At 58.7% G+C, this 12,393-nt stretch overlaps 5 protein-coding genes across 5 annotated transcripts; 1 reads left to right on the top strand and 4 right to left on the bottom strand.

The window, feature by feature from the left end:
• Window positions 1-1,834: 1,834 nt before the first annotated feature.
• On the bottom strand, window positions 1,835-2,335 carry K452DRAFT_363254 (uncharacterized protein; the record flags this gene model as incomplete). Its single annotated transcript, XM_033546561.1, has 1 exon — window positions 1,835-2,335. One exon carries the CDS (start codon window positions 2,333-2,335, stop codon window positions 1,835-1,837), a length of 501 nt encoding a protein of 166 aa, XP_033391003.1.
• Window positions 2,336-3,051: 716 nt separating this feature from the next.
• On the bottom strand, window positions 3,052-6,415 carry K452DRAFT_323142 (uncharacterized protein). Its single transcript, XM_033544612.1, has 2 exons — window positions 5,789-6,415; window positions 3,052-5,732 (listed from the first exon to the last, which is right to left on the bottom strand). The coding sequence occupies exons 1-2, from the start codon at window positions 6,180-6,182 to the stop codon at window positions 3,151-3,153; spliced, it is 2,976 nt and encodes a 991-aa protein (XP_033391002.1). The 5' UTR covers window positions 6,183-6,415; the 3' UTR covers window positions 3,052-3,150.
• On the bottom strand, window positions 5,995-6,895 carry K452DRAFT_35561 (uncharacterized protein). The gene has a single exon (XM_033545974.1). It carries the CDS (start codon window positions 6,703-6,705, stop codon window positions 6,196-6,198), a length of 510 nt encoding a protein of 169 aa, XP_033391001.1. The 5' UTR covers window positions 6,706-6,895; the 3' UTR covers window positions 5,995-6,195.
• Window positions 6,896-8,435: 1,540 nt separating this feature from the next.
• Window positions 8,436-9,425, top strand: K452DRAFT_214353 (uncharacterized protein; the record flags this gene model as incomplete). Its single annotated transcript, XM_033536224.1, has 1 exon — window positions 8,436-9,425. A coding segment is annotated over one exon (990 nt), but the record flags the coding sequence as incomplete, so codon positions are not given.
• Window positions 9,426-11,459: 2,034 nt separating this feature from the next.
• On the bottom strand, window positions 11,460-12,306 carry K452DRAFT_293339 (uncharacterized protein). The gene has a single exon (XM_033541544.1). The coding sequence runs from the start codon at window positions 12,033-12,035 to the stop codon at window positions 11,832-11,834; it is 204 nt and encodes a 67-aa protein (XP_033390999.1). The 5' UTR covers window positions 12,036-12,306; the 3' UTR covers window positions 11,460-11,831.
• Window positions 12,307-12,393: the final 87 nt, after the last annotated feature.

Below are 12,393 nucleotides of genomic sequence, written 5' to 3'. Positions count from 1 at the left end.
GTGGTCTAGTGGCTAGGATTTGCCGCTCTCATAACAAGAGCAACAACACTCTAACAAGTGCCGGCAAGGCCGGGGTTCGATTCCCCGCAACGGAAGATTCTTTTGCATTTTCTTTTTACCAGTGTACTAGCACTTTTGCCGTCGCGATCCCCTTTGTGAGCGTGGTGTTGACAATTTTTTTTCGTCGGCGTAGCGGAGCGCGGAGCAAGTCGCGGCCCGAGCGTCGCCCGACTCGGCAAGCCGACGCCGAGCTGTCCTGACTTGGACGAAACGGGCTTGGGCGCGCGGCCCGGACGGCGACGGCGGCGGCGCGAAGCGGCGATTTAGGCACTCCTTAGGTACTCCTATCAGACCTTGGTTCCTGGGTTAAAAAAGCTTGGAAAGCAAGGTCGCAGGCGGCTGGCTTGCGTGGAGCGAGTGGGTCGGCGGGCCAGGCCCGACCGCCGGGGGGAAGGAAGGAGCGGAGCGGCGCGTTTTGCGTTGAGAGAGGGCGCAGCCGGAGATTTGAGATTTCAGGGCGCGCGCAGTAGTAGCATGTGGCAGGTAGGTAGTGTGGCAGAAACAAAAGCAGGCTGCGAAGGCTGCTTGTAGCCTTGTTCAGATGGTGCGGAAGCGAGGCGGCGTTGGGAGGGGTGGGGCGTGGCGCGGCGCGACGCTGCGAGCTTTGGGACTTGCTTGGGAATGGGGGAGAGGAGGGGGCATTGTTGTTTGCGGGCTAGGCGCTGGCTGGCTGCATGGCGCGAAGACGGGCGCGGGCGACGCGTGGTCTCGTTCGGTCTGGATGCCTGTTGTGGTAGACGGTCGTGTTCGTGTCGATGGTAGGTGGTGTGTGTTGTGGCGTTAGTTGTGGTGCGATTTGGAGGCTGAGCGGTCCTAGCTGGCGATAGGCGGATGGACTGAGGCGCGGGTTAGTTGGTTGGTTGTGCTTCTTTGTCAACAAACCTCGCTATTTGTTACTGAGGATTCAACTACTCCGACTCAGCCTCCATGGCAACCGTGAGAACTAGTCGAGTAAAGGAGTTCTGGAGTCTGGATCATCGTGAGGATGTCTCTGGCCACGTGCTGGTCGACAAGCGTGTTTGTTGTCTTTGGCTCGGTGCAAGTTCAGACCAGTTAGGCGCTGGGTAGTGCCATCAACCCATGGCAACAATCGAAAGATCGTGTCTTTACGAGCTACAGCGCGTAAGCCCGCCAAAGCTAGAGCTGTCAGGACAAAGCTACTCGCTTACCAGGACGCCCCAGCCAAGTCAGACTTGCAAGCTTGTATGCATGTTTGTAGCCCTACCGACAGTCTACTTGGACCCAAGCTCTTTCTGCTTCTATGGTTGCGAGATCATGGCATGACAAGGCAACGAGACTTTCCTCTCCCAGCTCCTCCAATTCCAGACTCTCTTGTACCCGCAATGTGTCATAACATGTTGTCTCCTATGAGGCAAACTACAAGGCCGGTAGTTTCTCACCAAGCTGAGACGTTGCTCTTGCTCTCCGTTGTGATTCTCCATAAATCAATATGCAATGACATCCATTATGGCGCCGCAAATGCGCCCTGGCATTGGAGTCGCGGCAGAATGAGTCTCCTTGCGGTTCTTCGAGCCGGCAATGTCGAGCTGCGTCAACGACGCGTACTGCAACGAAGTTCTTGAGGGTGCAACGGGAGCACCACAGTCGAGGTTGCGCAAGCAAAGGAGAAGGATTCGCAAGCTAGAGACTCGCAAAACCACACAAGGCAATGACAAGACAAACAAGACCGTCTCCTGACAACCGACCGTGTCAGAAGATGGGAGTTACAGAAAGGAGAGAGCACCCGACATCGAAGGCAAGCGAAGCATTCTCGTCAGGAGTCACCGACAGAGAGGCGATGACGTTTGCGGGGGGAATACGAGCAGAGCAGATCAGTCACAGCCACGAGAAGCATGTTGCACGAGGCAATTGGGTTCGGCGGTGGTGCCCTCCAGCTTGCTCGCCTGACGGCGGAGAAAACAAGCGGTCCGGGGTCAGGCACAGGCGCGGTGTGGAGAAGGGTGGCATTTGCGGAGTTGGCAGGTAGCGAAAGGCACGCGCACTCGAGCTTCATTCCATCAGGCACGGGGGCAGTGTCGAAACTTGAAGTGGAGCGACAAGTCGCGAGGTTGACGTCGTCGAGCAAGGCTCGGTTTGTCGCGGCAGGCGCGAGACGCTGGCCCGCGCTGTGGGGGATGGGGGAGTCGAGAGCAGGGTTGAAATTGGGATGCGCGTGAGTTGGTCGTTGAGGTGGCCGCTGCATGGGGGCCAGCCGAGAGCCAACGTCATTGGACGGACCGCGCTGCGACGAGAGCTGCAACAAAGCGGCGCACATCGTGAAGACCCATATTGCTTGGCGCAGGCATTTGCGAAACTGGCGAGGTTGGGGATGTGCGCGCGAGTGAGGCTGCTGGCGTGGGATGCCGCCGCCAAGCCAGAGCAAATAGTCCCAGCCCACCCAGTCTATAGCGCGGCGGTGAGTACGAGCCGCCCCTGAAGCAATAGATTGTCAACTCCACACACATCGCATCGGTCTTACTCTGCCTGCTGACAATCCAAGACGGAGTCATTTCTGTCCGCCCGACGGAAGACACTCCCCACATCCATGTTGGCCTGCATGTAAGGTCCCGCCCGAGGCCCCACGGCGACTGACTCGTCCGCGCGGGTGAAAAGCCGACGTTGGCCTGAGGCATCTTCGGCACACCGACAGGGACAGGCTGTCTTTCGGTTTCACCGCCGAGTGGAGGAATTGGTTCCCTGTGCGTCCATTCGTTGTCGCGCGAAAGACTTGCCGTTGCTTCGATAGACTTTTGCCGTGCCGTCGTGAAGAATTTTCGTGCGGAAATTTGCCGTGACCAAGGCCGGAGCCCTGGGCTCCGCCGAAGGTACTCTAGACAAGGACGCCAAGCTAGATCGGTCAATCGCAGTCACTTCCAGAAACCAGTCACTCAAGTCACAGATGATTGTAGTGGCACAAGTAGTATTTTAAATGTTTGAGTTCATGAATTACCTCAGAGTCGCATTAAGGTCTATATCTATACTATAGAGGTGAAAAGGAAATGCGTAACAACACCAACTCCCCAAATGCCTGCGTCCTTCGACTGGAAGGACCGGGAAAGACTATGCGTGATGCGTAACAGTGTAAGACATCTAGTCCTCCTCCTCCTCGGCGACCTTCTGGACCAGGTGGTACCTGCCGCGTCCGTCGGGGTCGACCTCGTGCTCGACAGCGAGCTTGGAGAGGCGGCCAATGATGTTCTCGATGCGGGCGTCCTTGTGGCCACGGTTCTTGCGACCAAGGTCACGGAGGAAGGGCAGACGGTTGAGGATGTAGTAGACGATGGCGATGATGATGGTGACACCAATAGAGTAACACCAGACAACGACAACGGTGACAACATCGACCCAGCCGTCGAGACGCTGGTTGAAGGTGTCCTTGGGAGAGGTGATCTGGGGCTTGCCAGACAACCAACCGAAGATACAGAAGATGGTAGCAAGAGCATCGACACCGAAGATGGCGCCGACGAGCTGCCACGAGGGCCAGGTCTTACCACCACGGGTGACGAAGATCAGCCAGTTCTCAGTGAGGGAGACCTCGAGGAAGAGGATTTCCTGGACGGAGCCGAAGTTCTGGACGATACCACCGTTGGGCAGGAACATGGTGCCACGGATGATCCAGGTACCGATAGCGAGCAGGGCACCGAGGATGACAGAGATGATCCAGATCTTGGGAAGCTGCCACTCGACAGGGAGCTCATCGGAGTAAGCGTTGTCGTAGGCGACGGCGACGGTGGCAAGATCGGCGAAGAGGGCAATGAAGACAATCAGCTCGACACGGATGGTCTCGTTGATGATGATCATGGAGGTGACAAGGTAGATCTCAAGGTGGAGACACAGAGCGATACGGTACTGGATGTAGGCCTTCATGCGGTTGAAGATCTGGCGAGCAGTCTTGATGGCAAGGACGATGGTGGAGAGACCGGGAGCAAGGAAGACGATATCGGCGGCAGCCTGGGCAGCCTCAGTGGAACCCTCGACGGCAATACCGCAGTCGGCCTTCTTGAGAGAGGGAGCGTCGTTGACACCGTCACCAGTCATGGCAGTCAAGTGACCACGCTGCTGGAGCATCTCGACGACCTGGTACTTGTGCTCGGGGAAGACCTCAGCGAAACCGTCGGCGCGCTCAACAAGATCGTGCTGGGTAGAGCCAGTGAGACCACCGTGGATGAGCTTCTCGGAGTTGTAGACCTTGGTACCAAGAGCAAGCATCTTGCAAGTCTCCTTGGCGATGGCAATGGCGTCACCAGTAAGCATCTTGACGGGGACACCAAGGTTTTGGGCCTCAATGATGGTCTGGGCAGTGTCCTCACGGGGAGGGTCGAACATGGAGAGGAGACCAAGCAGGATCCAGTCACCGTCGTTCTTCTGGTAGGCAACACCAAGGGAACGGAAACCACGGCGAGCGAACTCGGTAGCCTTGTCGCGGTAGAGGTCGGCGACCTCCTTGGAGCAGTTGGCGAGGTTGACAATAGCCTTGGGGGCACCCTTGGCGCAGATGTACTTGTCACCGTTCAAGTGGCAGATGGTGGTGATGCGCTTGGAGACGGGGTCGAAGGGAGTGAACTTCTCGGTCCTCCAGGGCTGCTGAAGGATCTCACGAGCCTTGGGGTAGCGCTTGAGAGAGAGAATGGTAACCTTGTCGATGGGGTCGAGCGACTTGATGTTGTGGGAAGAAGCGAGGGCAGCGCAAGCCATCATCCAGTTGACATCCTGGCCCTCAGCAATGTAGGGCTCACGGAGAGAGAGCTGGTTGGCAGTGAGCGTACCAGTCTTGTCAGAGCAAAGAACGTCGACACCAGCGAGGGACTCGATGGCAGTGAGCTTCTGAACGATAGCCTTCTGCTCGGCAAGGTAGGCAGCACCGACGGCGAGAGTGGTCGTGGTGACAACGGGAAGACCGACGGGGACACCGACGATGAGCAGGATGAGGGCGTAGTGGAGAAGGTTGACGGAGCTGTTCTCGGGGGTGGCGATCTTGAGGTGACGGAAGAAACCACCGATCCAGGCAACGAGGATGAAGAAGACGACAAGGACGAGCAGCGCCGTGCCAATGGAGTCCATGATGGCCTTGAAGTGACCCTGGTCCTTGGCGCCGGAGACGAGCATGGCAGTGCGACCGACGAAAGAGTGCTTAGCGGAGTTGAGGGCAACACCGTAGGCCTTGCCGCGCTTGCAACCAGTGGTGTAGTAGCAGACATCGCCCATGAACTTGTCGACAGCGAGAGATTCACCGGTGATGGCAGACTGGTCGCAGGCAACGAGAGGCTGACCGTACTTGTGGTTCTTGTCGCTCTCGTCCTCTTCGTCCTTCTCCTCACCCTCCGGGTCGTCCTCCTCGAACTTGTCGGCGTCGCGGAGCTCCTTGTAGCGCTCGAAGTCCTCGGGAGTAGCGTAGTCGCAGATGAGACGGATGTCGGCAGGGACGGTCATACCCTCCTCGAGGACAACAATGTCACCGGGGACGAGCTCACGGGCGAGGATGTTCTGCTCACGACCGTCACGGACAACGTTGGCGCGCATGGCGATGTCACCCTTCAGGGAAGCGACGACATCGGCAGCCTGCTTTTCCTGGTACCAACCGACGATGGCGTTGAGCAAGAGAATACCGATAATGACACCGAAGTCAACCCAGTCACGAAGACCGGCAGCGAGGAGGACAGCGAGTTCCATAGCTGGGGCAGGGTTAGCGCGACGCTCATTGGTCGAATGGTTGGAGCGGGTGACTTACTGTAAAGGACGGGACCCTGGAAGAAACCGAGGAACTTGAGGAACATGTTCTCCTTCTCGGTGGTGATTTCGTTGAAGCCGAAGCGCTTGCGGCGAGTCTGGACATCGCTCTCAGAGATACCCTGGTTGATCTCGGCCTCGAGCCAGTTGGGAGGAACGGTCATGTCGCCGCCGCCAGTGGCGCCGCCCTTCTTGGAGCCGAAGGGCCAGCAGCCCCTCTTCTTGCCCTCGCCCTCGCCGGCGGCCTCGGTGGACTCGCCATGGGCGGCCTTGGGGTCGCGGTAGGTGGTGATGAACTTCTGGAGAGCAGCGTACTCGTCCAGACCCTCGTACTCGTCGCGGTGAGACTCCTGGGCGGGGTCGCCCTTCTCGACGTCTTTGCCGTGCTTGCCCATGGTGATGGGAATATTAAGGTATTATACTAAGTGGTAGGGGTCTCTGATGGTTCGTAGAGGCGCAAGTTGGATGCGTAGGGTGGAAGAGAGAAAGAATATCAGAGAGGAGGGGAGGATCCGCCGCTGCGGGAGGGGTTGCGACAGGAGCCAGGCGCAGCAGCACACTTGTACGCTCGATCTGGAGACGAGGGGACGAACAAGAGCGAGGAGCAAAATTTCTGGATGGCGCGACGGCAGCCTTCTTAAGGACAGTCGCGTGTGGGCGTGTTGGGCCCCGGAGAAACGCCCTTCCCAGGTGCGGCCCAGCTCCAGCGCCCACGGACCACCAGGCCAGGCAAGCATGCACCAGTGACGTCCCGGCGATTCTACCCTGGTCGGTGCCGTGCGTTCCGCCAGCGTTCGGCCGCTGGAGCAGGGCCGGGTCAGCCGCGCGATTTTTGGGCGTTACGTCAACCCCCAGCGAGACCGTGGGGTTTCGGAGATTGAAGCCATTGGACTGTCCAGCCCGATACGCGATGGCCATTCTACGAACTAGCTACTTTTCCCAGTTGCCACCCTGACCGTCTGTGTGTGTGCGGGCGGCCTGGCCTCGGCCGGGCTAGAGTCGCGCGGTGCTGTCCTGTCCCATTTCCTGGGGCAGCGTGCTTGAGGCGAAGGGCTCCCCTTGCGCTAGCGGCCTTTGGGCCTGGTGGGCGCCTGATGCGACCTGGGTGCGCGATTTGACGTATGGGGGCGCCTCGGCGAACCCTGACCTGGAGTCAAAGGCCGAAGGATCATCGGCACATCTCCTTCGCGCGCCGAAAGCCTCTCCACGCTCCCCATGGTTCAGCGCGCTAGCGTCGACAGCGAACGGCCGCCGCTGCGATCTGCAGGGTAGCTTCCAGCGGTGGAGCTGCCCGCGAGATGCGAGCAAGATGTGGGCCCTCACTGCCAGCCAATGGGCTCTGTGCCGTTATGTTTTTTGCACTTCCACAGCCGGGAGCGGCCAGGCGTGGGTGCGTGCCGCAATGCGAAATGCTGGGGCTGGAGGAGGTGGTGGAGGAGGTGCCCACTCAGCAGGCAAGGCCTGTGCTTACAATTTTTTTTTTATTTTTTTTCAATGCCTTTCTAACTATTCTACTGGTGAAAATGCCTCTGGGAGGCTTTGCAAAGGGCGGTGACGCTGGGTATAATAGGTGAGCCATGTGCAACGAGCGATAGGCACACGCTCAGACACCGCGCCTTTCTGCATGCGGCAAGCGACGCTCGCGGCCGGGGGGAGAGGACAGGCCGCCCCGGGATTGGAGCGCCGCGCTCCGGCTTCCATGCAGCCTTCGATGCAGGAGCCGCGGATCACAAACGGTCCAGCCTGTGCGCCGCGACGCTATCGCTGACATCCACTTTGTTGTCCGCCTCCAGTCTTGCGGCAGGGCCACCCTCCAGCTCCCTCGCACGCCTCGGCCGACCGACATTTTGGAGGCTCCAAGACACGTCGCTTCGGACCCTGCCACGCGAGCTGCTACGAACTAGAGAGCCTCACCGCGTTTCTCACCGTCCTCCTTTTCGGATCATCTGTTTTCGCGAAAGTCGCCAAACCTCAGCTCTCTCCAGACCTCCAGACTGCTCCTTCGGCCCGTCTCCTGCGATGCCGGCGCTGTGCCGTACCGCCCCCGCGTGCGCCTGCCTCGAGCCTCGCTTTCTCTCTTTGTCTCTCTCACTCACTCTCTAGGTACCTTCTGCTACCTACAATGTCGCACTTGGCATCCCTTCGCAACGATAGCTGCGGCAATCGCGCCTCGCGGCCGCGTCACGCTCACTGCCCGATGGCTCTCGTCGCAGCACTGGCCGATTACTGATATGTGACTCCCGTCTTGTCGATAACCCACCTGCCAAAGACCTACGTTTCATACTCATAGGCCATCCTTAGGTCATCCCTCGCCACCTATCTGTCGCAGGGCCCTCTTTTTACATCATCAATCGTGCGCTTCTCGTACCATGCTGTCTGTTTCTGAAGATTCTAGTGCAATCTTTGAAGCAATGTTGCCACTGTGTTTATTCCCTATCTCCGTCTACAGTGAATTATATAGCTTTCCTTCGGCTTCATTGTCCTGACTCACTTTCTGCATTTTTTTGAGCCTCATTCAGCCTCACTCTCACTCAGCCCCCACACACGTCCCGTCCGCACCCACCAGTCGCGACTCATTCCGCAGATCCAACATGGAGACCGTCAAGCAAACCGTTAACTCTGTCGTCAACTCCGTCACCGGTAAGGGCAAGACCGTCCTTGTGACCGGCGGCTCCGGCTTCCTCGCGGCCCATGTCCTCAACTCGTTCCTGGAGAGAGGCTACAACGTCCGGACCACTGTTCGCTCTGAGGCGACTGCCGAGAAGGTCAAGAAGACCCACGCCAAGTACCTCAGCCAGCTCTCTTTCGCCATCGTTGCGGACGTGTCTGCACCTGGCGCGCTCGACGAGGCCGTCAAGGACGTCGATGGCGTTATTCACACCGCGTCTCCCTTCGTTCTCGAGGTTAAGGACAACGTGAAGGACCTGCTCGACCCCGCCGTCAAGGGCACCACTGAGGTCCTTGAGGCTACCTACAAGTTCAACCCCAAGGTTAAGCGCGTTGTCATCACCTCGTCTTTCGCGGCCCTCATCGACCTCAGCAAGGGCACCTGGCCCGGTCACGTCTACAATGAGGCCGACTGGAACCCGGTTACCTGGGATGAAGCTGTTGCTGGCAACGGCGCGGTTGCCTACCTGGCCTCCAAGGCCTTTGCCGAGAAGGCCGCCTGGAAGTTTGTCGAGGAGAAGAAGCCCAACTTCACCGTCTCGACCATCTGCCCGCCCATGATCTACGGCCCCAACGCGCACTACGTTGACGACCTCTCGAAGCTCAACACTTCCTCTGCCGAGATTTACGGCTTCATCAAGGGCGACAAGACGGAGCCCGGCGAGGCCATGTTCCCCGCATTCGTCGACGTTAGGGACGTGGCTGAGGCGCACGCTCTCGCCTACGAGAAGGAGGAGGCTGCTGGCCAGCGCTACTTTGTCTCTTCCGACGTCTACAACAACCAGGCCGTCTGCGACGCTATCCGCAAGGCCTACCCCGAGCTCAACGACCGCGTGCCCAAGGGCGAGCCCGGCAAGCCTGTCGGCGAGTTCTGGCGCGTCGACCACAGCAAGGCTACTCGCGAGCTTGGCTTGCAGTTCCGCAACCTGGAGCAGTCCATTGTCGACACTGTACGCAGCCTGATTGACCTGGAGAAGGCGAACAAGAAGGCCTAGAGAGGTGATGGAATGAAAGCTGGGGGGAAAGCAGCGGTCGGTGACTGAGCGCACCATTCCCCGGATCGTCCGGCAGGCGCAGCGGTCTCCCCAGGAAGAACGGGCAGCGCACAGTCTCGCGCCCAATTCCACGATACGGTAGTAGCTTCATTTAATTAGATTTGCGCACCTCCCGATTAGATAGACGGGAGAGGCGGGACACGGATAGACGATTAGATAGCTAGTAGTATAATGAAAGACGGCATAGCGGCGTATGCGCGCGCGCCCCCCATCGGCAGCCCCCCCTTGAATGAAGATCTCCAGGATTTGATAAGCAAGCTCATGTATCAGGGCGACCGAGCGCTCGCGCGCTCCTTGGCGAAGGAGAGTCCTGGCTCCGTAACGGTTGCGCGCGCGCGCGGCGCGCGCATGTGCCCGCGCCCTGGTATGGGGGAAATTGCATTGAAGAGCGAGCCGGGCGTTTGCGGGCTGCTCGGATGGGGGAAATTGTATTTGCTGGATCCCCCCTGGCGAGCGCCACGCGAGGATTTGGGACTGCGGGATGGAGGTTGCGCAGGCGTAGGGCTGGTGATTATGACGTCGGTGTTGGTTGAGGTTGGTGTTGCAGATTATCGATGATGTCGTTGGCGGATGGGCGATGACGCCGGATCGTCGCGTATGTAATGGGTGTTGGTGCCTTGATGCCTTAGCTAAGACACGGCGAGATTGGTGTGCCCCTGATTGCGCGTTGTGTGTGTGTGTGTGTGTGTGTGTGTGTGTTGCTCTTGTTGTTGATGCTGTTGCTGTCTTCGGTAGGCTGTCGTCTGCTACCTAGCGCCCCTGTCGCGTAGTTGCCTGTTTGGGAAGGTGTGGGTGGCGGTGTCCTCCTTGCTGCCTGCCTCGTGTAGCTTAGTAGTAGGTGGATGCCTGCTGCTTACTTGCATAAGCCGATCCACTGTCCCTAGAGAGGGTGCTTCAATGTTCTTCCGTCCGCCCGACCGTCGATGTTCCTTGTCCTTGTCCTACGTGGTACGCATGTGCCCAGGTACCTACCGACTTTGGTCGAGCCGACTCGGGTCGGCCCGCCCGGATGAGCTGGAGTGGACTCGACGGGAGTGACGGCCTCGAGCGGACTCAACCTACTCTACTCTAGCTGGCAGCTGGTTGGTTGGTCCAGAGGTCTGCGTTGTTTAAGCTGGCTGACTACTCGGGTGGTCCGAGTGGCCTGGTGGCTATCTAGCTGTCTTCCTATCTTGACATCGTGCTTCACGCCTTCTCGTGGCTGCCGGACTGGGCGGAACGGAACGAGACGGATGTGACAGATCGGGCTAGGGAGGAGGCTGGGAGGCTGGGCTTTTACTGGGTGCTGAAGCCGAGAAGGATGGGGGTGGTGTGGAGATAATCGCGCTGACAGATGGGGTGGGGGGGTCAACTCTTAGACAATACCACACAGCACGGCAGCAGCAGCAGCAGAAGAAGAAAGAAGCACTATGGGAGATATCGTATGGACACACGTCAGATGCCGGGCGTCTAGCACACCGCGCGTCTGGTGTCTGTCTACAATCTGCCGGTCTCAGCCCGTCAGCCTTACGAGAGAGTCAGAGGGTGATGAGATGGAGGTCGCAAATGCCGCAGTCGGCGACCGAGCATGCCGCGAAGTACCGCGCCGCGTGGTTGCAGGGCTTAGGGCTCTTGGCTCCTCCCCTGGCGCCCGTTTCGCAGCCGCAGTGTTTTTTCTCGCAGTCGCTCGCCTTAACTCGGCCTCGCATTGCAGGTGCGCGAGCCGGTGCCGTCGGATGCGAGGCGCGGGAGTAGTCTCGGGAATTGCGGGTGTTGCGGATTATGGGTAGGGATGATGGGTAACGTGACTCGCTGCTGCCAATCCAATGCGAAAATGGAGCTTGCCGGCGCGTCCTACATACGTCCTAGCAGAGTTGCAGGCTTAGGCGACGCGCTATTATCGTGTGCCTGTCGCTACATACTGCTTGCAGTTAGAGGAGCATTGGAAGCTGTCTATCTCAATCGCGTCGCCGAGAATCGAGACTCTCGAGCTCGGAGCAGCAGTGCCAGCAATTACATTTCTCATCTCGCCGTTAGGGCGCTCAGGCAGTGATTTCCCTCACATCCAGATAGGAGGGAGGATCGTGGCGATAGGGGGGACCAACTCTCGTGATGTGCGCTGGCGGGCGGCCAGGCCAAAGCCAAGGGGAGCACGGTTGGACCGAGGTGGGAATCAAATTAATTAAAAAACGAACGGACGCAGACACACAGACTGGCAGAAAACGCTGCGACCAAGCCAGCCTTACCGCCGCAGCGGCAAAAAAGGAAAAAAGCAAAATACGAGGAGTGCATTGCGCGCGCCCTGCGTATCGTCACGACTCACGAGCCGTCCCTGAGCCCTCCCTATCGCGACCGGTCTTGTTGTTGCGTGTGCTGGCGGCGCAGGGGCGCGCGCGCCGAACGCATATTGCCTTTGCGCGTCGCCGCAAACTTGCCAACACTGCAATATGCAACGATAGGGGCCCGGACGTCTTTCGGGTCTGCGCGATTACCCGGTCGCTTGGGCTGGCTGGTTGGTCTGCCTGAGGCTCTTGATGCCGCCACCATCGTCACCCATCAACGCGCCAATAATCTCCCGCTCGTGTCTTGCGACGCAGCAAAAAAAAAAAGTCGAAAGCCGGCAGATGCGAACGAGCAAATAAAAAGCTTGATGCGAGCCAAGCACGCGTGTGATGCCCCGATGCGATCTGAGCCTGACTGACTCTCTTCGCGGCACCATCCCGCCTCCCGTTCCAAACTTTCAAACGCCGACGACGACAGAAGGCAAAGAGGAAAAAAAAATTCCTGAACGATAAGAAAACAAGAAGGAAAAAAAAAATCTTACATGCCCAGCTGATCATCCAAGATTCGAGACCTGGTCGTCTGCCGCCCGGTACCGTTGTTTGCTTCCCCGCACTAGAAGAGG

The sequence above is a fragment of the Aplosporella prunicola genome (assembly GCF_010093885.1).
Source record: "Aplosporella prunicola CBS 121167 unplaced genomic scaffold K452scaffold_135, whole genome shotgun sequence".
Classification (NCBI taxonomy): Eukaryota; Fungi; Ascomycota; class Dothideomycetes; order Botryosphaeriales; family Aplosporellaceae; genus Aplosporella; species Aplosporella prunicola.
This window is presented reverse-complemented; position numbering and strand designations above follow the sequence as displayed.